The sequence below is a fragment of the Schistocerca nitens genome, chromosome 9 (assembly GCF_023898315.1).
Source record: "Schistocerca nitens isolate TAMUIC-IGC-003100 chromosome 9, iqSchNite1.1, whole genome shotgun sequence".
Taxonomy (NCBI): domain Eukaryota; kingdom Metazoa; phylum Arthropoda; class Insecta; order Orthoptera; family Acrididae; genus Schistocerca; species Schistocerca nitens.
Window position 1 is genome coordinate 42,464,413 of NC_064622.1, and position 26,067 is coordinate 42,490,479.

The following is a 26,067-nucleotide window of genomic DNA, read 5'->3' on the forward strand; positions in this document are numbered from 1 at the left end:
TACAAATACTTTCAGAAACGACTTACTGTCACTTAAATCTGTACTCAATGTTAACAAATTTCTCTTCTTCAGAAACGTTTTCCTTGCCATTGCCAGTCTACATTTTATATCCTCTCTACTTTGACCATCATCAGTTATTTTGCTCCCCAAATAGCAAAATTCCTTTACTACTTTAACGTCTCATTTCCTAATCTAATTCCCTCAGCATCACCCGAGTTAACTCGACTACATTCCATTATCCTCGTTTTGCTTTTGTTGATGTTCATCTTATACCCTCCTTTCAAGACACTGTCCATTCCGTTCAACTGCTCCTCCAAGTCTTTTGCTGTCTCTGACAGAATTACAATGTCATCTGCGAACCTCAAAGTTTTTATTTCTTCTCCATGGATTTTAATACCTACTCCGAATTTTTCTTTTGTTTCCTTTACTGCTTGCTCAATATACAGATTGAATAATATTGGGGAGAGGCTACATCCCTGTCTCACTCCCTTCCCAACCACTGCTACCCTTTCGTGCCCCTCGACTCTTATAACTGCCATCTGGTTTCTGTACAAATTGTAAATAGCCTTTCGCTCCCTGTATTTTACCCCTGCCACCTTTAGAATGTGAAAGAGAGTATTCCAGTCAACATTGTCAAAAGCTTTTTCTAAGTCTACAGATGCTAGAAATGTAGGTTTGCCTTTTCTTAATCTAGCTTCTAAGATAAGTCGTAGGGTCAGTATTGCCTCACATGTTCCAATATTTCTACGAAATCCAAACTGACCTTCCCCGAGGTTGGCTTCTACCACTTTTTCCATTCGTCTGTAAGGAATTTGTGTTAGTATTAAAAGAATATAGCTTGCATTCTGACATGTGGTGTCTTGATTCTGTTCAGGCAACCCCCTGATTTCCAAGGCAAATGCATTCCTGGGAGTGATTTGGTTAGATCTGTGTAGACCATGTAGCTGTGGTTCTGAAAGGATGCCCATTCTGACCTCCACTGTTGTTCCAAGTCATTGGTGGGTGGAATGTAGTTCCCCAGAGAGGTTATATAGATTTAAACCTACTTAGGATAAGAGGCTCATGATATTATTTACTGGCAGATCTTTGGAGAGTGAGATATGGCTGATGTTTTCCCACTCTCAAATCATTTGTTGTTGTCACCTAGGTGAGGAAGGAAAATATTCAAGACACAACAGGTAGCTACGGAATGGAAGAGATGTGGATTTGAGTGTTCCAGATTATTAGCCACACTTATCATTAAGATGTACACATATCTTTTTAACATGACTGTCTCTACTCCATACAGGAGTGCAATAATCATCAACAGAAGAGATCAGTACTTGTGTCACTATGCATAGTCTCTCTGTGTGTGCTCCCCAACTTGTTCCAGCAAATTTTCTGGTCAAGTTACGTCTGGTTTTCTATTTTCGTTCTGATGTTTCATGGTGCTTTTTAAAGGTGATGGAGTAAGTTAGGTATACTCCAAGGTATTTTGGGAACTGACTGTGTTTTACATTTCTACCACAAAAGAATATGTTTAGTTTTGTCCTTAATGTGGGGTTGCTCACATGAAAACAGCATACTTCAATTTATGAGGGTTCAGGCATAACATCCACTCTTTGTGATACTTAATTATGGTATTTAGATCCTTAATGAGTATTCACTCAACTTGCTCGTAATAATTTAGTGTGGCTATCACCATGTCATCAGCATAACAGAATTCTTTGCAGTTTGCATCTGTGACATTACTGGGATACAGATTGCAAAGGAGTGGGGCTAGTACTGATCCCTGTGATAATCTGTTTTTGATGGTGAAGGATATTGGTGCCTTTGACCGTTAATTTAAAGTGGCAGTTTTTCAGCATATTCTCCAGAAAACGCGTCATTTTGAAACTCGTAGTAGTTTTCTTCAGTTTGAGAATCAGACCATCTATCCATATGGTGTTACAGGCTGATATTGAGTCAATGAATGCTACAGAAGTTGAAGTGTTGTAATGACCTATAACAGATAAAACTTCACCATATCATTTCTTATTCAAAGTTATGATTCTGTACAAACTGAAGCTTCATGTATACACACTTCTGTTCAATTCGATTGTTTCAAATTCAGGAAGACAGAAATTAATTTTTATAATACACGCTGTTAATAAGATACACAGAATTTTAAATAGAAGTTTCTGAAAAACATTTTAAAATATCATAGTCAAACACCCAAAATGCAAACATTTTGAACATGAACAAGCTTTAACACAGATTTGAAGACATTTCTTCGTATGAATCAAAAACTGTAGCACTGAAATATCTATAAATGCTGGTAAATAAAATAGTTAAATATAATAGCCGGAATTAGCATATTTTGAAGACAACTGTTTAAATCTAATTTCTGTTTAGCAAAAATCATTATTTGAAAAGAGTCATTTGTATATGGAAAATATGTTGTCATACTTAAAACTTTATGACTTTTTAGTTCTTTGTTGTAAATAAAAACAAGTAAAAATTATAATAATGAAGAATTTATTTCTAGTTGTTACTTGTTTGTATAAGGGTCAGTGCAAGACCAAGACAGTCAGCAGCTGATTTGATTGTTGATTGGTCATTGTGAAGTCATCAGTCAGTAGCAATAACGTCTCTGTTGTGACTCGCCGATCATTCAAAGTGCCGCCGCGCTGTTACGCGCGTCCTCTACATGCGGCGCTGTCTGCCAGCCATGCAGCAGCCGCGCCACCTAAGCGGCCAGCCAGCCAGCGGCCGCTAGACTTGGCCTCAGAGCTGATTTGACTGTTATCGTGTACACATGTCTTACTTTGTCTACTTGCTCTGTGACTTACATGTATTGTGTCGTCTTTGAAATATGTGTGTTCAACTTGACGTTATAACAATTGGCGACGAGGTAGTAGATTTTTTTCTCTTCATCGTTGACCCACAGGTTTCCATGGCTACTTTAGAACAACCATTGCAAGGTCTCACTGAACAGTAAACGCTTCTCACATTGGCGGTTTGCGATTTCCTCGCGGCATCAAATGCGGGGCGTCTCTCGTCGTCGTCTATACCTCCTTTTCCTCCTTACGATGAGACGGCGGAAGATTGGTCTGATTACACAAAACGTCTTCGACAGCACTTCTTGGCATTTCACATCACGGATGAACAAACATGTAAGTCTCTGTTCCTTTCATGGATTTCACCTCAAATGTATCTGTTGTTGTCACAATTGGCTCCTTTGAAAGGTCCTGCATCTTTGTCCTTTGCTAAAATGTGCTCACTTCTGTCCATATATTTTCAAAAGCAAACGCATGTGGTAGCCTCTCATGTTGCCTTTTATCGTTGTGAAAAACAACCGCATCAGTCCTATCGCGCTTGGGCTGCTGAACTTCATGGCCTCAGTAGAAAGTGTCAATTTGTTACTGAAGTTCACATAGAATCCTACGCCGATTCTATGGTACGGGATGCTATTATCCGGTCGGCACCCGACAAAGAAGTTAGGCAACGTGCCCTTCAGTTGGCAAATCCGACTCTCGATGAAGTCCTATCCATCGCTCAGTCTTTTGAAATTTCTCGTGCCGCTGGGGCGCAAATAGAGGCGTGGGGTGACATCGGGGAAGTACAACCTCTGTGCGCTGTTGACGACGCATGCGGTGTGTCCCCGCTGGCCGACGTGGCCGCAGTACGCTACCAAGCGCAGCCTCGGCCTAACCGTAAACAAACCTCTAAGAAACTGCAGCAAAACCCATGGCAACTTCCTTCGTGTCCGTGGTGTTTTATGCAACATTCACGAGAAGATTGTCCACAATGTTGGGCCGTGTGTTACAAATGCAAAAAGAAGGGTCATGTGCCATCCGTTTGCAAATCTGACCGCATACCTGACGTTCATGAATGTGACGCTGATTCTGCTTCTGTGTTGTCTGTCAATGATACTTCTTCCCTTTCAGGGAAGTTATTCCTCACTGTCCAAATCCTTGGTCAGGATGTTCGCATGCAGGTGGATACTGGTTCTGCTGCCACTATCATTAATTCTCAGACGTACCTTCAGTTGGGTTCTCCAATCCTATCACCTGTCACTCGGCAATTACGGATGTACAATAAACAGAAGATTTCTGTCTTGGGACAATTTAATGCTGAGGTATCTTACAAATCCATAGCTCCCACTGTTCCCATATTTGTGGTCGACCAGAGTAACGCAGAGAATCTTTTTGGTTTTGATGCCTTTCACGTTTTTGGGTTCTCCATAGATGACTCTGTCAATATCGTCTCTCATGCTATTCCTTATGCTCAATTGGATTCCTTGTCGACGACATTTTTGTCCCTGTTTTCTCCTGGGTTAGGCCGTGCAAATGACTTTGAAGCTCATATCATGCTCAAACCCACTGCTCGGCCTAAGTTTTTTCGGGCTCAGCCCATTCCTGTGGCCCTTCGTGATCAGGTAAAATGGGAGCTGGATCGTCTCACTACTTCCGGGGTCTTGCTTCCTGTCACTTCCAGTGAGTGGTCCTCTCCTGTCATTGTCGTTGCTAAGCCCAATGGTGATATTCGTCTCTGCGGCGATTTTAAAGCCACTGTAAATGCTCAATGCCTCATCAACACTTACCCTATGCCCCGACCTGAAGAATTGTTCACTAAACTTGCTGGAGGCCAGTATTTTTCTAAAATTGACCTGTCAGAAGCTTATCATCAACTTCCTCTCGACGCTGCTTCCCGGCAGTTTCTGGTCCTTAACACGCCTTTCGGCCTCTATCAATACCAACGGTTGCCATTCGGAGTTGCCAGCGCCCCTGCTCTCTTTCAGCGATTCTTGGAACAATTATTGCTCCCTGTCCCTGGGTGTATCAATTACATGGACGACATTGATGTCACTGGCTCCACCACTGAAGAACATCTTCAGAATCTCCGCACACTTTTTCATGTCTTACAGACTGCCGGTCTTAAGTGTAATCTTCAGAAATCACAATTTTTTCATGCATCTATCATGTACTTGGGGTTCCAACTCTCTCGGGATGGTATTCGTCCGCTTCAGCAAACTGTCCTGCGATTGCTGCCCTTCCTCGCCCTACATCTGTTAAGGAACTGCAGGCTTTCTTGGGGAAAATAGCATACTATCAGAAGTTTTTATCGTCTGCTGCTTCGGTGGCTCAGCCGTTGCATCAAAACGTGCCTTTTCACTGGTCCGCGTCATGCGATGCGGCTTTCCAGAAATTGAAGACTATGCTGAAACAGTCCCTGTGCCTGGCTACTTATCGACCTGGCCAACATCTCGTTCTTGCCACGGACGCCTCTCAACATGGAGTCGGTGCAGTCCTTGCCCACCGTTTTTCTGATGCTTCTGAACAACCCATTGCTTATGCCTCCAAAACGCTCACGGATGCCCAACACAAATATTCTCAAACTGAAAAAGAAGCTTTGGCCATTATCTATGCTCTTCATAAGTTTGGTGTTTTTCTTTATGGATCCAAATTTCATCTTGTTGCGGACCACAAACCACTTGTTTCCTTGTTTCATCCATCAACGTCACTTCCCGACAAGGCTGCACACCGCCTCCAGCGTTGGGCTCTTTACTTGTCTCGTTTCAATTATGAGATTCATTTCCGGCCGACGGCTCAACATGCGAATGCTGATGCGCTGTCGCACTTTCCCATGGGTCCTGATCTGGCATTCGATAGGGACGAACTTTTGTGTTTCCACCTGGATGTTGCCGAGCAGCGGGTTGTGGATGGGTTCCCTATCACCGGGGACCGGCTGATGGCTGCTACAGGTTCTGATCCTACCCTCTCCCAGGTTTTACGCTGTATTCAAAAGGGTTGGCCAGATCGTCCGTCCGTTAAGACTTCTGATCCGTTGCGGAACTACTACGCTTTGCATTACCGCCTCACAGCTAGCGATGGTGTTATCCTCCTTTCCACCGACAATGCTTCGCCGCGTGTTGTGGTACCTGCGTCTTTGCGTGCTTCGGTCTTGCGCCTCCTTCATCAAGGGCACTAGGGTGCCTCTCGCACAAAATCTCTGGTGCGCCGTCATGTGTACTGGCCTGGCATCGACTCTGAAATCGCACACATGGTCACTGCCTGCGGCCCTTGTGTGTCACAGGCCGCCGCCCCGAAGTCATCTTTGTCACCGTGGCCTTCGCCTGAGAAGCCCTGGGAGTGTATTCATGCTGACTTCGCAGGACCTTTTTTACATACTTATTGGCTACTCGCGATTGACGCCTACTCTAACTTTCCTTTTGTCCGATGCACGTCACCTACCACCGCAGTAACCACAAGTGCTCTCACTCGCATTTTCTCTTTGGAAGGCCTTCCCTCTACTCTTGTTACTGATAATGGTCCGCAATTTGCCTCTTCCGAATTTGCGGATTTTTGTGCTCGTCATGGCGTCATGCATGTCACGGCCCCTCCGTTCCATCCACAATCAAACGGTGAGGCTGAACGACTGGTCCACACATTTAAGGCTCAGGTGAAGAAACTCCTGACTTGTTCTGCTGCTGATGATGCGCTTCTCCAATTTCTGGCTTCTTACCATTTCACCCCCATGGGCGACCACAGCCCGGCTGAGCTCTTACATGGCCGACAGCCCCGCACGCTACTTCATCTTCTGCGGCCTTCCACCTCATGGCCACGGGTGCCTTCGCTTGGTCGGTTCACCGCCGGTGACCTTGTATGGGTACGGGGATATGGCAGGTGGCCAAAATAGAGTCCTGGCCACATCTTACGACACCGTGGCCGACGCCTGTATGAAATCCAGACGGACACAGGTGTTGCAGTGCGTCATTCAGAACAGCTTCGGCCTCGTGTGCCGGCAACGCCTGTTCCGAATGCCGCTACACCACCTTCGGCCCTACCTGACACTCGGGATCTTGGCATCTCTCATTACTCACAATGCAACCCTCTCATCATCATCTCGGTGCCAGCACAAGAACAGACGCCACCAGGAGACGTGCCCATGCAGGAACCGGATGACCATTATCTGTTGGAGCAACTCTACTCGCCTCCTTCTCCTACGGACGCCGACACATCGCCCATGTCTCCTGTTATAACAACCGGACTTGCCACAACAGGCAGATTGGTGCACGGGGCCCCAGCAGATTCGACCCCTACGTCTCCTGTCATCTCGACCTGTTATCATCGGGGACACTTCCGTCCATACGGGAAGCCTCCTCCTCGACCCTTTACGGCCAGTCAAACAACACCGATGGACGTTAGCAATGTACGGGCCACCTCCATCAAGACCAGTGCAAAAAAAATTCAAAGGGGGGAAAAGTGTTGTGACTCGCCGATCTTTCAAAGTGCCGGCGCACAGTTATGCGCGCGCTCTACATGCGGCGCTGTCTGCCAGCCATGCAGTAGCCGCGCCACATAAGCGGCCAGCCAGCCAGTGGCCGCTAGACTTGGACTCAGTGCTGATTTGACTGTTACCATGTACACATGTCTCACTTTGTCTACTTGCTCTGTGACTTACATGTATTGTGTCGTCTTTGAAACATATGTGTTGACATTATAACAGTCTCACACTTCGACCAGCTTAATTTTGTGAAACCTACATGCTGTAACTGATAATGAGAGAATACAATTTTTCGTGACATGGAGAATGATGTTTATTTCCATACTTCTAATAACAACTTGGATCTCTCACAAACATATGGCAATGTGCCAACTTCACCAGCTATATACATATCAAGGTTCTGTATATTCCTAGTCTTAAAATTATGTACCACTAAAAATCATTCTGAATTAGTGGCACTTTGCAGCTATATATTTGTCTGTAGATAGGTGGGTATATTAGAAGCATAACTTTTAGAAATATTGCTCCGAGATTTCCCGAGGTAAAATTGTCCGACACGTTACCAATTTCTTTTTTTTCCCTTTCTGAATTGGAGGCAAAACCATATGAAGTAAATTTTCAAATACAGATTCATCCATTCGTATAACACTGGATAAGGATGAGGCATATTAAAACAATATCTTATGTAGAAAAGCTTTGTTAAGATACTTACAATGCCAATTTGGAATGAAATGATGATACTTCTTAACACTTCAAATCAAATTAAAAAGTTTCATTTGAATATTAACCTCAATTTTACATGATACAAAGTGGGTATACTGTTTCCACTGTCTTGTCCTCTTCATCCAAGTTTTAGACCACATTTTTGTCCTTTCCCTTTGCTCACTAGCATCCACTTCTACCTCACTAAGCACTAAAAATAACTGACAATGTTCATTTGTTTTTAACATTTGCAGTTTAAAGGACATTTTGCCAACAAACAACTGGCTGCTTAAGCAAGCAAGCTTACAGTTTCCTGCAGCTTGCTAGCCAACAGTATTGCATGGCGTTTAGCAAATTTTTTGCGAAGTTGCTGTGTGACACGGGTTATAGCAATCAGTTGGAGCTGTTTGTGGTAATTGGTGACCCAAAGCACTCCTTGCACACTTGTGCAGTTTCACCACTCTGTGAAACAGCCTCCTGATTTTGGGCTCCATTCTTCAGTTGCTCTTTGGCTAAGCAGATCTGTTGCTGGTTGTCAGTAAATGTCTTTCTAATTTTCACCTGACATTTTTTCCATGAAATTCCTTTCATCACTATTCTCAAACCACTGCTGGGCTGTACGGTTCACGTAAAGGTAGAAATTGGCAAGACACATCATGAGATGGTCAAATCCCTTGACCATTTAATTGCATCCTGACCAGCTTCCCCAAGTACGTTGCTGGATGCCTCGTGTGCATCTGACTCAGACATTTTTGTATTCGCTGGTACTTAGGTAATAAGAATTGACTGAGATTTATATTGTTTACTAGCCTTAAACAACAAGTAATTGCAAGAGATATGAACTTAATCACTGATAGACATGTCACTAACCAGCAATTACGACCACTGACAATTATGACCACTGCACCACCACAGAAGTGAGGCACAGCACTCGGTAACAGATGTAGGTGTCTTGTCTGGCATAGGGCAAGACAAGAATATTAAATTCATTGAAAGTCATATTCCTTTTCCTAAATAACAACATGAGTCAACTCTCACATACATTTCTGTGTTTGGCATCATGATCACCATTTAATAACACACTGGTTCATCTTTGACAATCAAAATCAATGCCATGTTTTGCCAGTCCTTTGTTTGTTGACAGAACATGTCACCAGATGTTACACAGGTGATGATTTCTGTAGCACATAATACGGTCATTTGTTATCTCCGAGCTAATATCTAGTGACAACCCATTCGAGTCCACTAAAGTTTGTATCTGGTAAATTTGAATGCCACAGTATCAAGTGGAATTCTGCAAGATGCTCAACAAACCAATATGGTATGTGTCAGTATTTGTGGCATGGACATTATTCTTCTCTCAGAAGTACCAATGTGTTTGACCAAAGTTTGTGTAGCAACTGTAGTTTCCAACAATGGAAAATCCAGGTTGTAATAATGATGTAGTATGAAAGATAGACTGCAACTCATCATATAGTAAAAGGATAAACTGCTACTCACCATATAGTGGAGATGTAGAATCACGGACAGGCACACCAAAATGACTGCTAAACAAGTAAGCTTTTGGCCAAAAGGCTTTCTTCTGAAATACACACACACACACACACACACACACACACACACACACACACACACAAGACCACTGTCAATGGCCACCTGGGCCAGACTGGCAGTCTAGCCTCATGCTGCTTTGGCAGTTCTTTATAACCTGTTGATGCTATTACAAAGAAAGCCAAGGGGTGCTGAACTGAACTGTCAAGCATGTGGCGTGAGCAGGCTAACCTGTAGAAAATATGGATGCCCAGGAACTTGACGATTCCATCTTGACAAACTGCCTATTGGCTTCTGTCTCGGGTTCTTCGGCCGACGTTCATCTAATGATTTTTCTGACGTTTCGCCAGCACGAGTGGCTGGCATTGTCAAAGCTTCACCCTCCATTGCTGGTGGTGAACTGGAGCCGAGCTCGCAGGCGCAGACTATATGTACCTGGCGCACCAACGTCCGAGGGCTTCTCCGCGGTCATTTCCGGTGCGGTTCTCCTCTTGCTACCTGCGACGGTCGTTCGCTGCAGTACGGGAAGCCAGGATCCGTTGACCTTAAGGCTTTCCTCTTTCTTGTTCAAACTGTTCGCGTGTTTTTGTATTTCTACAGCTTCTCTGAACAAGCGCGTGTGATAGTGGTTCTCTACAGCCAGAACTTCCGTGTCGGCGAATTTTATTACGTGGTCGGTCTCATTCAGTGCGTGTTCTGCCACGGCCGATTTCTCCACCTGCCCCAACCTGCAATGTCGCTTATGCTCCTTGATCCTGGTGTTAATGGATCGTCCAGTCATCCCGACATAAACTTTTCCGCATGTGCATGGTATGCGGTATATTCCCGACATTGAAAGTGGGTCTCTTTTCTCCTTCGCCGATCTAAGACACTCTTTGATCTTCCTTGTCGGTTTGAAGATCGTCTTTACGCCATGTTTGCGCAATATACGGCCAATTCTGTCCGTCACTCTGGGAATGTATGGCAGAAAGGCCGTACCCGACATTTCTTTTTCTGGTTCCTTACTTCGCCGAGTGTTTGGCTCAGTTACACTTCTAATATAATTTGTGGAGTACCCATTGCTCCTCAGGACTGTTTCCAGGTGTTGCATTTCTCGTTTGAGGTGTTGCGGCTCACATATTCGTCCTGCTCTCGTTACGAGCGTACTAATCATGCCCCTTTTCTGGCTCGGGTGGTGGTTTGACAGTTTGTGCAGGTATCGGTCCATGTGAGTCGGTTTTCGATACACGCTGTGTCCCAGGTTTTCGCCGTCCCTTGTGACCAGCACATCTAGAAATGGCAGTTTCTTGTCCTTTTCTACTTCCATGGTAAATGTTATGTTGGCATGGAGGCTGTTCAAGTGTCTTAGGAAGTCACCGAGCTGTTCTTCACCATGGCTCCACACCACGAAAGTATCATCGACGTATCTGTACCACACCTTAGGTTTGCAAGTGGCCGAGTCCAGTGCCTGTGCTTCGAATTGTTCCATGAAGAAGTTGGCCACCACTGGACTGAGAGGACTACCCATGGCGACGCCTTCCAGCTGTTCGTAGAAGTCGCCATTCCACGTGAAATAGCTCGTGGTGAGACATGCATGGAAGAGCTTTCTGATGTCTAGCGGGAAAATGGAACCGATGTGCTCCAGAGCGTCACTGAGTGGCACTTTCGTAAATAACGATTCCATCTTGCCATATTTAATGACCTTTAAATTTTAATTAGTTTGTGATCAAATAACCATTAACAATGAGAATAGTTTCACTCAAGACCAGGCAGAGTGCCCACCAGGTGTTACAGAACTGGTTTCCTTTTCAAGTGTTCAGAAGTACATATGCTGGGAGAGGACCCAATTAAAGCAAAACATTCATGTTCACCGACAGGATACTTGCTAGTGAAGTTGCCAGTGAAGACAATTATCTATCATTTTCACAGACAGCATGATGTGACCACTCTAATGTGCAATACTGAATGGAACCTACAAGATCGCCAGCCGGAGTGGCCGAGCGGTTCTAGACGCTACAGTCTGGAACCGTGCGACCGCTACAGTCGCAGATTCGGATCCGGCCTCAGGCGTGGATGTGTGTGATGTCCGTAGGTTACTTAGGTTTAAGTAGTTCTAAGTTCTAGGGGACTGATGACCTCAGAAGTTAAGTCACATAGTGCTCAGAGCCATTTGAACCTACAAGATCAGCTGATAAGATCACATACATGCCATAACATATTGTCCTTTCCCTGACAAAATATGTCTGGCATGCAGTTATGCATAGGACAACTTGTATGAATAGGGGCAGTGAGATACAGTGATATGAGTCACTTAGGAGGATATAGGAATGACTGGCAAGAAAAAGATCAGAAAATAGAGGTATCTGGTCATGACAACTCAAATTATTAACATACAACGTACTTGGATTCCAACATTTCTTCTTCGCCTTCCTTGTATATTTCGTCTCCTGAAGGAGACAATGCACGCTTTCCTGGACACTCCCATTGTAGTTTCAGGATTTTTTCTTTATCCAGTGTTTCAAACATTTGTATTACATCTTCTCGTGGTATAAACCAGTCACCCTGAAACAATTACAAATGAAAAACATGTTCATTTATCCAATGATGTGCCTAAAAAAACTTTTAGCCTATAGAAAGTGTGGAACAGTTTACTAAGAGACGGCAGCAGCTGTTGCTTCTTTTTCACCACTAATTGCTGCCATTAAGCAAGGCTGTGTAGGTTATACTAAACATAAATATTTTCTTTTCTCACCTTTTAGCAGCACCAATATTAGGAACAGGTCCTTGGTTTGGATTACAGTTAAATATTTCAAATTACATAAACTAAAATACATGTTGTTCCTAAAAGCTCGATCCAATTTCAAAGTACTATACATTCTAAAATTGAATACTCTTGCCTACAGCTTACAGCAGTGAACAGGTAGGAGATGTTCTTAATGTATGCAGGACTACAACAATTCAGTGTAATCCAAGATGGCATGCCAACAAAGGAAATCAGAATCAAAAACATAAATCTGTTACCACTGTATAGTACAATTTGAATCAATTCTTAGCACTTCAGTTCCTACTGATACTACTTTTTGAGAGTGGCGAGGTTGTGTAAAACAAGGTTATTGAAATATCACACCACAAAGCATGAAAACTGATGCAGCAAGCAAGTCAAGAATTTGGTATACCAAAAGAAACAGTTTCGAAAGTTTTTGGCATTTTCCTCACATAAGAAACAGTTTCCTAAAAAATAAACTCAACTTTTCAATTTTCTTGGGAAGGGGAAACAGACATAAGCTTTCAAAATTGCTTTATTAATTCCATTAGTTGTTGAAATTTACATGTACTAGTAGAGACACACAGAACAATGTCATCACACAACTGAAAGCAGCTCAAAAGTATTTTTAGGAGCACATATGCCTTCATCTTTATCCCATTTTAAGGATCTGAAACTCCCTCCAGATCTTCAGAGAATATAGTTGGTGAAATGGGATCACCTTACCTGACTTTTCTTTCAATTCTAAATTGTTCACTATCCTGATGAATTCTAATAGAAGCTGTACCACTGAAGATCACATTCTTCAGCGAACTAACATATATTGAATCAACACTTAATTTTTTCAAAAGCTTTATGTAGTGATTTTGTTTAAACTGAGTCAAACATGTCCTAAAAATCAATTAATTCCAGTCAAATTGAAATTCAAATTCATTAATCTTGTCTACAATTTGGTACACAACTTACAAATCATCAAGTGTGCTTTATCCACTTTAAAATGAGAAACCCAATGCTTTTCCTATGATATTTTGCAATATTTTATTGAATAGACCTACAGAGCAAAGGCTGTGTGCCTCACTGCTTTGTGTCGACATATTGACCAGTTTTATGGGAGAAGTTAACCACACATTATTGTGCAGTATTTTTAAAGCACTACAGGCAATACATGAACTTGGATGTATTATCAAATGTTTGAAGAATACAACTGTCACAATTCTACTTCATTAAACATCATGTTAGACATTACAAATTGGTGCAACAGTTTAATTTACACGTTCTGTTCCTCTGTGGTACATTATTACAAGTTTGTGCCACAATACAGTAGACTAGTGATGTTTACTTTCCACTGTTAACATAGGTCCCCTTAAAATAGTTTGCCAACATATACTCTTTGAGGAAAAAAGATGCACCACTAAGGAATTATCCGAATGGGACGGATATTAGTACATGTGGTGCACATGAACAAACAAATGATTCCAATTTCAGAAAAACCGGACAATTTACTCAAGAGAAGGAGCTTCACAAGTAGAGCAATTCAATAATGCACTGGTCCACTTCTGACCCTTACACAAACAGTTTTCGGGTTGGCATTGATTGACAGAATTGTTGGATGTCCTCCTGAGTGATATTGTGCCAAATTCTATCCAACTGGCATGGTAGAGAATCAAAATGCTGAGCTGCTTGGAAGGCACTGCCCACAATGCTCCTAATGTTCTCAATTGGGGGAGAGATCCAGTGACCTTGTTGGCTGAGGTAGCATCTGGCAGGCATGAAGACAAGCAGCAGAAAAACTCACCATGTCTGGGTGGGCATTATCTTGCTGGAATGTAAGCACAGGGTGACTTGCCACGAAAGGCAACAAAACGGGGCATAGAACATCATCAAAGTACAGCTGTGCTGTAAGGGCACCACAGATAACAATCAAAGGGGTCCTGCTATAAAATGAAATGACACTCCAGACCATCACTTCCAATTGTCAGGTCATATGGAGGGCAACAGTCAGGTTGCTATCCCACTGCTGTCTGGGGCGTCTCCAGACAAAAATTTGCTGCTCATCAAGGCTCAGTTCAGAGTGGGATTCATCACTGATGACAATTCTACTCCAGTCAATGAGATTCCAGGTTGAATGTGCCCCACACCACTGCTAACGGGCTTGTCGATGTATAGAGGCCAATGGTAGCTGGCACGAGGGGTGCCATGAGCTCAGCCCCTTTCCGTGAGCCACCTATCAATGGTCCTTGTGCTCAATGAAGCACCAGTTGCACATGTTCTTTGAGCCCAACAACAAACGCTGACATCTGTTCATGCACGTGTCAGTGAGGCATGGTTACTGTGTTACTGAGCACACGGAATTAAATTCACAAAGACTTTACTTCCTGGTACTGACATGTCCCCTGTTTACTACTCTTGCCAGCTGTGCGATGAAATTGCACTGCAATGTCACACCTTCATCCATCGGCCAACAAAGTTTACAATTTTGCATTTTCCATCAATACCTGTACGAAAATCAATTTATGATAAATTTGCATACATCCTTCGTGGTGCACCTTTTGTGTTAAGAGTGTACTATTGCATCAAATGACATAGGCAACAAAGTGAAAAAATCACGTTTACTTTCCTTTCAATAATTTTAAATTCAGCCACAGTGGGAGTTTACAGTATGTTTATCAGTCACATTTCAAGATATTTCTGTGAAGTTATGAAGCTTTCATTTTTAAGCCGTTGAGAAATGCCAGCATCCTCATTCTCCTAATGTCACTGTGTGAGGTTTTTCAGCTTTCATGGCTAGGCACAAAGTAGATCGTACTTTCCCAACCAGTGTAGTACGGTCGTATGTAGTGTATCAAAATATTCTATTCTCTCTAATATTTTTACAATGACACATTTCACTTTTTCAGTGTGAAATGAAATTTGAGACAACCTGTAGAAGTCAGCCCCTGAAACGGCGGGCAAAACGTGGAACAGTAGTTGCCTTACTCTTCGAACTTAGTGAAAACAAGAGTAAGATCATCTAGGTAACATCACCAGTTTCAGTATATACTCTACCTCAATAGGTAGTGGTCTAAATATTTTATAATGGAGAACCTAATTATTTGTAAAAGGTGAATAATCTTCCCAGACATTTTGCAACAGTACAGCAAATGATTTTTTTTTATCTAATCATCATTTGTAAGAACATGCTGTACATTACAAATACGGTACTGAATACTTGCAACAAAACTGCAATCTGAGAATTTAAAATATTTTTAGACATGGATTTTGAAAGGGATCCTCCTATTTTCGCAAACAATTGGTTTCACCAGTTAGGCCAACTGTGCACCATATCATACCCACTCAATGCCATGTGTGTGCCTCACATTTTCTGGTTCCTTCAGCATTAAGGAACTGCTTTCCTCAATTCAACTGTACAGTTAACTGTGGCAGCATTAAGCTTTACCCAATCGACCATTCCCTCGGGTGTGCTAATTCTTAGGTACCGGAGAACTTCTAAGCATTCCATCACAGAAATTGGATGCAAATAAATGTGAAAATTAGAATGTAAGTTGGTATGGGATGTGTACTCGAGTGGCCTAATTGGTAAAGTCACACATGAATGAGTCCAATCTTTCAATGGTCATACTGTAACAATCAAAGATCATATTTGGTTCAAACAACATTCTTCAATTTGAACTGTACAGTATTTCCAGTGAAATTTTATGTGGAGTTGAAATGAACATAAGCAGAAGCCCACACTCCTTATATGTGGAGCTGTTTTACCAAAGCAAGCAATAGAAGCAAATAAACTTAATTCACAAAGAAATCATCCATATGTGATGTTGAACTCAAGATAATATTCCCAGCGCCTTCCAGAGACACAAAATAAATCATTTAGCACAATGCATTTCTGCTTCTGAAGAAGTGTTCCAGGCTTCACGTTCATCACAAGCCTATGCATTGAAAGACCTCTGTGGCACACTATCAAACACAGACATCACGATAACTGTAGTAGGTGACTCCCCCCCAACCCCACCCCACCCCTTGAAACAATAATCTTTTATTTCACACTCCGTATAGTGTGTTACTATGTTTCTGAATGACACCCACTTATCATTGTTATTTAGAAGGATGTACTAAGCTGTGTGCTGACATTGTTCTAATTACACTATGTCTATGGAACTGGTAACAGTCTGTCATGTACATCACTGTCACAATTCTCTGCTTAATACTGATTGTCATAAGAATGACTTGGGGGCTCACTCAAAATGTGGCTATAAAATTTTAAGTGTTACTTTCAGGAAGGTTTCTGGGATAGCAGAAGCAGAAAATGGTACATCATGGCAGGGGGAGGGGAACTGGAGAGCAATTTCACATCACAGCAATGAAATACATGACACAAAATGCACAGATGCCAGATTTTACATATTTCTCGACTTTTTTGTTTGAGGAAATGTCCAACACATATGTCTAAATGGGATGACCAATGGTTACATCTGCAAACTGATATACAAATGTCGAAATTTATCTTCACATTAGCTTTCAAATGTAGATGGCATTACGGTATTCTTCCTGTTTGTGTGAAGCATGTATAGTCCATAAGCCATTTGATTGTGAGAAGCAGAGGGTTCTTCTAGTTCCACTACATGATCCCCCTTCCCTGATCCGTGCAAATGGCACGAGGGAAGAATGATGGTCAGTAAATCTCCATATTAGCTCTAATCCCTCATATTTTCTCACTGCCATCATTTTGTGTGATGTGTGGGAGAAAGTAATATGTTGTCTGCTTCTTTCTGGAATGTACTATTTCAGAATTTCAATGGTATACTTCTCCACAGTACAGAACTGAGGAGGATACATTTCTCCAACCCAGTAGTGCCTGAAAACCACACCAATACTTACCAACAAGAGTGAGACTTTGAATAACGAAATGTTGTGGCATTGCCATTCATTAGGTTGACTGTTTTCCTGCTGAGAAGGGATATCCAACACAGGATGACATCTATTTACTTAAATTGCTCAGTAAAGAGTTCAAAAATGAAAGCACCTGGCATCTGTTTGTGCATGTGTATTCAAATACAGTGATATGTGAACAGGCAGAATACAGCATTGGGGTTGGCAACGCCTATGTAAGACGACTAGTATCTGGTGCAGTTGTTACATTGGTTACTGCTGCTACAATGACAGGTTATCGAGATTTAAGTGAGTTTGAACGTCGTGTTATAGTCGCCGCATGAGCGATGAGACACAGCATCTCCAAGATAGCAATGAAGAGGGGATTTTCCCATATCACAATTTCACAAGTGTACTGTGAATATCAGGAATCCAGTAAAACATCAAATCTCCAACATCGCTGTGACTGGAAAAAGATCCTGCAAGAACAGGACCATCGACGACTGAAGAAAATCATTCAACATAACAAATGTGCAACCCTTCGGCAAATTGCTGTAGGTTTCAATAATGGCCCATCAACAAGTGTCTGCGTGTGAAACATTCAATGAAACATCATTGTATGGGCTTTTGGAGCCAAAGGACCACTTGTGTACCCTTGACGACTGCAAGACACAAAGCTTTATGCCTCTCCTGGGCCTGTCAACACAGACATTGGACTGTTGATGATTGGAAACATGTTGCCCAGTCCGACGAGTTTCATTTCAAATTGTATCGAGCAGATGGACGTGTATGGGTATTGAGACAACCTCATGAACCCAAGGACCCTGCATGTCAGCAGGGACTGTTCAAGCTGGTGAAGGCTCTGTAATGGCGTGGGGAATGTGCAGTTGGAATGATATGGGAGCCCTGATACGTCTAGATACGACTCTGACAGGTGACACATACATAGCATTCTGTATGATCACCTGCATCCATTCATGACCACTGTGCATTACAACACATTTGGGCAATACCAGCAGGGCAATGCGACAGCTTCTGAGTTTAAACACTTCAGCTGGCCACCGAACTCCCTAGACATGAACATTATTGAGCATACCTGGGATGCCTTGCAATGTGCTGTTGAGAAGAAATTCCCACCCTCTCATACTCTTACAGATTTATGGACAGCCTTGCATGATTCATGGTGTAAATTAGATTCAGCACTACCTCAGACATTAGTCGAGGACATGTCACTTCATGTTGTGGCACTTCTGCTTGCTCACGGGGGCCTTACACGATATTAGGCAGGTGTAGCAGTTCCTTTGACTCTTCAGCGTATATATTTATATGGGGATAACGTGGTTTGTGAGTTGTGCACAATGGGAAAATAGTCATGTCTTCCATTCAAAACCAGTAAAATGTATTCTAAAAACATTTGGAATTTAGTAAATTCTGATTTGTACAGACTAATGGACATAATGTCTATTGGCGGATATCTTCATTCTCTCACATTTACTGATGATTTTTCAAGAAACAAGTTTAGTCTGTTTTTGAACAAACTGAGGTCACACAGACATTCAAAAACTTCAAAGTCATAGCAGAAAAGTGTACAAGCAGAAATATCTAGAAGCTGCAATGGAAAGGAATATGCCAACAATCAACTAAAAAGATTTCAGAGTTCAAAGGTACCATGATGTCTGATGCCAACTTACCAAAGCAGTATAGGGCAAGATGCTGTGTCTACAGCTCTATACCTATCTATTCATTCTTCATCTACCACACTTGAAGATAATATGTCATACAAGTTTTGATACAAGAGAAAGCCTTAAGATAAACACTTGAGGAATTCTGGCTGCAGTGCAATGATTCACATTCAGAAATCCAATTGCAAGGAATGGGAAAAAAATTCACAGAAGCTGACATTTGTAGGCTACTGCCGGACAACCAGAGGCTATTGATTAATCAGTTTATAGACTTGTCAGATAACTGTCAACAGAGATGCAAATTTCCTGGAGGATGAGAATTTTCCATGTTCAAAGGTACAGGAACTTGGGACCACCAAAGTCTTAGGTATAGAACAAGGAGCAGTTCTTCATGGCATCAATACTTCATGTACTGAAGAAATTAAATTGATAGGCAGTGATAAATCTTTATTATAGATTTGACACTAAACCAATGGAAACAAAGTGAAGACGTGCAACATGAGAGTTATAAAAAATGGACCCTGGAGTTGAACAAGATTACATCTATAAAGTAAAGAACCAAACCCCAAAAAATGGCCTAACCATTTTATTTACAACTTGCAAGAAGGACTGCCAAATGAAGACACTGGTGCCCAAAGAGATCTTGCACGGAATACATAAAGAAGAATGGAAAAAAAACAATGAACAAAGAATTCGTATCTCCAGTTTGTAATGAGACATTTGAGGCAGAGGTATTTGGGAGAGACAAACTTCTCTAGACTAAGTGGCTATTACTGATAAAGCCTAGAACTGATAGTACAACAGAAATATTTAAGACAAGAATAATGGTAAAAGGATGCACTGAAGATGAATGTGTTAATTTTAAGGAAACCTTTGCACCGGTGGTCAAGCAAGTGTCCATTATACGTCTCGTATCTACGGCAGCTCAAAAGAAATTTAGATCATTCCACCAGAAAATTTTGCAGCTCCTGGAAAAATGTGGAGGCAGACAAAACACTGATCCATCTATCTGTTTTTATAGAGATGGCACCAAACTAGTCATTGTTGCTTGATGATGATATGCTATTATTCTCTAATGACAGACAGGTTTTGAATCACATAAAAAATTCTTTGGCGATATTTTTTGAGATAAAAGACTTAGGACCAATACGCCAATGCCTATGAATGGAAATAACACAAAATTATGAAAAAGGAAAAATTTAGATCTCCCAAGAATACAATGCAAGAATAGTTCTGCAGAAATATGGAATGAGTGAAGCTAAGCCATTATCAATACCACTTGAACTCAGTCAGTCGAATCAGCTGATGTCAACATGTACCTTATCAGGAAGCAATAGGAAGTGTTCTATATCTACCCCAACCAAATATTCAGATCTGAGATACGCGATTTTCCTTAGCAAATATAATCACTGTTTTAAAAGTGTCCACTGGTCTTCAGTAAACAGAGTCTTTAGATGTTTCAAGGGAACCATGGGCTATTAACTGGAATTTCCTGGAGTTGGCAACAGAAAAATAAAGGCCTGATCTCATGTAGATTGGGGAAAGAAAATCAAATGACCAGGCCTCTGTAACTGGATCATGTATAAAACTGCAAAATTATTCAATTTTGTGGTCTAATATTTAAAAAATAAAGGAAAAAAAACTGCAAGAGTTGCTGGTGAAGCTGAATAAATGGCTTTGGAATCAACTGTTCACGATTTACTGGGGTTAAGTCAACTTATGACTCAGTCAGATCCAGCTGGTAGCACAAAGTCACTTTAAATACATTGTGATGATAGAGGAGCCATTCAGTTAGTCAAAAATATAGTGACAAATTCTAGAACCACAAACAAATATAAAATATTTTATAAGAAGGCACAATGAATCACACGTTATTAATACTGAACATCTTTCTGAACAAATACTTTCACAAAACCCTTATGTAAAGCAAGACCGAAAACACTTTCAAGAAACTGTGGCCCTGTGAAGTAAATCAGGGAACAGCTGTTCATTCGAACTTCACACTGCATGTCAATGTCAATTAATGGGGGCCTTTTGAGTATGTAAATTGATTTATAGCTTTTTGTTTACTCCTTTGTCTTTACTGTTATATCTCCAGTTGTTGTGTGTTCCTATATGAGTAGTCACTGAAATGCATGTACTGAGTTTTCAATCACTAAAACGTTCTTTTACAAAGCTTTCACGTTAGCACTAAAGCTGCTCAGGATAATGGAATGATCAACTTGCCTCGTTCGTACGGAAAGCAGACAGCCTAGTCTTCGATTCATTAACTGGGTATTACGAAAATGCGATTAGTTTAAAAATTACTTATGAAAAGTTCGTGCGACCAATCCTAAAATATCACTCTAGTGTGTGACACTCGTACCAAACAGGGCTAGGCCTAACTAGATCTACTGAACGCGAACAAAGAAAGGCAGCACGTACGGCTATAGGTGACATGTTCAAAAACGTGAATTCGCAGTCGCTTTAAGGTAGACGAATATCATTCCCCGAAAGTCTACATAAAGAAATATATGTCGAGGTCCCGTCGAGGATGAGGGACAAGATTAGACCAATTAAAGGGCACACAGACGCGTTTAAGTAGTCAGTCATCCCGCGCTGCATACGCAATTGGCTAGTGAAAAACCCTTAACATATAATACAATGCTAAGCACTCTCTTGCACATAATTCAGTGATTTGCAAAGTATGCAGCTTACTTAATAATTGGTGCTAACATGTACGCTTCATTTCATTGTGTAGAAGACTAGTCACTATATTTCGACAGTGACAGAGAAGCCTAGACCTACAGAGGAGTTGGAGTCTGGTTGACTGTAAAATAAATTCCACAAAAAATTAAAAACAAATACACTTGTTGCTTCTATAAAGTCAAGTAAACTTCACACGAAATCGTAAACAAAGTAAACAATCAATACGAATGCTTTCAACCAGTTACACAGCTTTCATTAAACGATGCATAATCTGGACAACTAAATTCTGCATCTCACGTCAAAAATTAATGAGCTACAGTCGTGTAATGTTCTCAACATCAAAGCGATATGAACATAGTACTTGCCGAAACAACGAATTATGTATTTATAAATTTGACATAACTTACGTTAGGTTTAACTCCATACTTTTCGTCGTCAGAACAATCAACACACCAATCGTCTTCATTACCTTCATTTTGAGTGACATTCTGTTCCCCAGACATTACGATGATTATTTCGTATCTCTTGTATATCAACAAACATTTCGCGGGCACGCACTTCACTTTCGATCAAAGACAATCATATCAAAGATATTACGGGCAAAGAACACACTAGGGCTAGCACAATACGTTCAAGCTAGGTAAGGAGAGCCCTACGTCATAGTGACGTAATGTACGTGATCGTGACGTGATTAAACTTAAATCGACTTCATGAGTACTTTTACCGATCTTTGCAGTTGTACCACAGTCTAACATACTGTGGTTGTACAGAGGTTGCAGGGTAACGTGAAAGCTAAATGTAAACAGACGTGTACAAACGCAGTGACAGCAGCTGAGTGGTATGCTCATCCCAGCGGAATTTCTTATTAAGCTGTAATCTCAAATATTTTCGATGTTATTGTGTGTTTCTGTCTGAACCAAGGAATCATAACAATTACGAAAATCAAAAATAGCGTCTAGTCATTTTAAAAAAAATCTGATTAATTATGCATAGATGATGTGGATAGAAACGTGAAACAGAGAGAAATTAAAGTGTTTCGTATTTTTATAAAAGCCAATGGATTGTACATAATTCTTCTGGGCAGAAACGTTAAGCTGAGAAAGTAATATGGTTCCAAAGATAAATCCGAATGTTGCTAGAATTGTAATTTTGCCTTCATGCTGTAGATCAGCACTGCGATTGCAGCGAACCAAGCGACCAGGAAGCGACTAGATTAGATTAGATTAGATTAGATTAATACTAGTTCCATGGATCATGAATACGAAATTTCGTAATGATGTGGAACGAGTCGAATTTTCCAATACATGACATAATTAGGTTAATTTAACAACATACTTAAGTTAATATAACAACTTTATTTTATTGTGTTTTTCTTTATTTTTTTATTTTTTTTATTTTTTTAATATATATTTTTTTAATTTATATCTAAAAATTCCTCTATGGAGTAGAAGGAGTTGTCATTCAGAAATTCTTTTAATTTCTTCTTAAATACTTGTTGGTTATCTGTCAGACTTTTGATACTATTTGGTAAGTGACCAAAGACTTTAGTGCCAGTATAATTCACCCCTTTCTGTGCCAAAGTTAGATTTAATCTTGAATAGTGAAGATCATCCTTTCTCCTAGTATTGTAGTTATGCACACTGCTATTACTTTTGAATTGGGTTTGGTTGTTAATAACAAATTTCATAAGAGAGTATATATACTGAGAAGCTACTGTGAATATCCCTAGATCCTTAAATAAATGTCTGCAGGATGATCTTGGGTGGACTCCAGCTATTATTCTGATTACACGCTTTTGTGCAATAAATACTTTATTCCTCAGTGATGAATTACCCCAAAATATGATGCCACATGAAAGCAATGAGTGAAAATAGGCGTAGTAAGCTAATTTACTAAGATGTTTATCACCAAAATTTGCAATGACCCTTATTGCATAAGTAGCTGAACTCAAACGTTTCAGCAGATCATCAACGTGTTTCTTCCAATTTAATCTCTCATCAATGGACACACCTAAAAACTTGCAATATTCTACCTTAGCTATATGCTTCTAAATAAGGTCTATATTTATTAATGGCGTCATACCATTCACTGTACAGAACTGTATGTACTGTGTCTTATCAAAATTCAGTGAGAGTCCGTTTACAAGGAACCACTTAGTAATTTTCTGAAAGACAATATTGACTATTTCATCAGTTAATTCTTGTTTGACAGGTGTGATTACTATACTTGTATCATCAGCAAAGAGAACTAACTTTGCCTCTTCATGAATATAGAATGGCAAGTCATTAATATACACTCCTGGAAATTGAAATAAGAACACCATGAATTCATTGTCCCAGGAAGGGGAAACTTTATTGACACACTCCTGGGGTCAGATACATCACATGATCACACTGACAGAACCACAGGCACATAGACACAGGCAACAGAGCATGCACAATGTCGGCACTAGTACAGTGTATATCCACCTTTCGCAGCAATGCAGGCTGCTATTCTCCCATGGAGACGATCGTAGAGATGCTGGATGTAGTCCTGTGGAACGGCTTGCCATGCCATTTCCACCTGGCGCCTCAGTTGGACCAGCGTTCGTGCTGGACGTGCAGACCGCGTGAGACGACGCTTCATCCAGTCCCAAACATGCTCAATGGGGGACAGATCCGGAGATCTTGCTGGCCAGGGTAGTTGACTTACACCTTCTAGAGCACGTTGGCTGGCACGGGATACATGCGGATGTGCATTGTCCTGTTGGAACAGCAAGTTCCCTTGCCGGTCTAGGAATGGTAGAACGATGGGTTCGATGACGGTTTGGATGTACCGTGCACTATTCAGTGTCCCCTCGACGATCACCAGTGGTGTACGGCCAGTGTAGGAGATCGCTCCCCACACCATGATGCCGGGTGTTGGCCCTGTGTGCCTCGGTCGTATGCAGTCCTGATTGTGGCGCTCACCTGCACGGCGCCAAACACGCATACGACCATCATTGGCACCAAGGCAGAAGCGACTCTCATCGCTGAAGACGACACGTCTCCATTCGTCCCTCCATTCACGCCTGTCGCGACACCACTGGAGGCGGGCTGCACGATGTTGGGGCGTGAGCGGGTGACGGCCTAACGGTGTGCGGGACCGTAGCCCAGCTTCATGGAGACGGTTGCGAATGGTCCTCGCCGATACCCCAGGAGCAACAGTGTCCCTAATTTGCTGGGAAGTGGCGGTGCGGTCCCCTACGGCACTGTGTAGGATCCTACGGTCTTGGCGTGCATCCGTGCGTCGCTGCGGTCCGGTCCCAGGTCGACGGGCACGTGCACCTTCCGCCGACCACTGGCGACAACATCGATGTACTGTGGAGACCTCACGCCCCACGTGTTGAGCAATTCGGCGGTACGTCCACCCGGCCTCCCGCATGCCCACTATACGCCCTCGCTCAAAGTCCGTCAACTGCACATACGGTTCACGTCCACGCTGTCGCGGCGTGCTACCAGTGTTAAAGACTGCGATGGAGCTCCGTATGCCACGGCAAACTGGCTGACACTGACGGCGGCGGTGCACAAATGCTGCGCAGCTAGCGCCATTCGACAGCCAACACCGCGGTTCCTGGTGTGTCCGCTGTGCCGCGCGTGTGATCATTGCTTGTACAGCCCTCTCGCAGTGTCCGGAGCAAGTATGGTGGGTCTGACACACCGGTGTCAATGTGTTCTTTTTTCCATTTCCAGGAGTGTATAATAAGAACAAAAAAGGACCCAAGACTGACCCTTGTGGAACCCCATTCTTGATAGTTCCCCAGTTTGAGGAATGTGCTGATCTTTGCATGTTACGAGAACTACTTATTTCAACTTTCTGCACTCTTCCAGTTAGGTACGAATTAAACCATTTGTGCACTGTCCCACTCATGCCACAATACTTGAGCTTGTCTAGCAGAATTTCATGATTTACACAATTAAAAGCCTTTGAGAGATCACAAAAAATCCGAATGGGTGGTGGTCAGTTATTCACATCATTCAAAATTTGACTGGTGAAAGCATATATGGCATTTGCTGTTGAAAAACCTTTCTGGAAACCAAACTGACATTTTGTTAGTACTTCATTTTTACAGATATGTGAAGCTACTCTTGAATACATTACTTTCTCAAAAATTTTGGATACAGCTGTTAGAAGGGAGATTGGACGGTAATTGTTGACATCAGATCTATCCCCCTTTTTATGCAAAGGTATAACAATAGCATATTTCAGTCTATCAGGGAAAATGCCCTGTTCCAGAGAGCTATTACACAGGTGGCTGAGAATCTTACTTATCTGTTGAGAACAAGCTTTTAGTATTTTGCTGTAAATGCCATCAATTCCATGTGAGTTTTTGCTTTTAAGCAAGTTTATTATTTTCCTAATTTCAGAGGGAGAAGTGGGTGAGATTTCAATTGTATCAAATTGCATAGGTATGGCCTCTTCCATTAACAGCCTAGCATCTTCTAATGAACACCTGGATCGTACTATATCCACAACATTTAGAAAATGATTATTAAAAATATTTTCAACTTCTGACTTTTTGTTCGTAAAGTTTTCATTCAATTTGTTGGTAATACTGTCTTCCTCTGC

The 26,067-nt window shown here is 41.7% G+C and overlaps 1 protein-coding gene across 2 annotated transcripts in view; it reads right to left on the bottom strand.

Annotated features, from left to right (window-relative positions):
* LOC126203291 (putative GATA zinc finger domain-containing protein 25) overlaps positions 1 to 22,076 on the bottom strand; it is a 36,223-nt gene extending 14,147 nt beyond the window's left edge. Inside the window, exons 1-2 of one of the 2 annotated variants that reach the window (XM_049937550.1) lie at positions 21,888 to 22,076; positions 11,882 to 12,042 (exon numbers count right to left, since the gene is read on the bottom strand). In XM_049937550.1, coding sequence (XP_049793507.1) covers positions 11,882 to 12,042; positions 21,888 to 21,983 — 257 coding nt within the window. In that variant the 5' untranslated portion in view covers positions 21,984 to 22,076. The remainder of the gene's footprint in view (positions 1 to 11,881; positions 12,043 to 21,887) is intronic. The other variant, XM_049937551.1, reaches the window with a different exon arrangement.
* Positions 22,077 to 26,067: the final 3,991 nt, after the last annotated feature.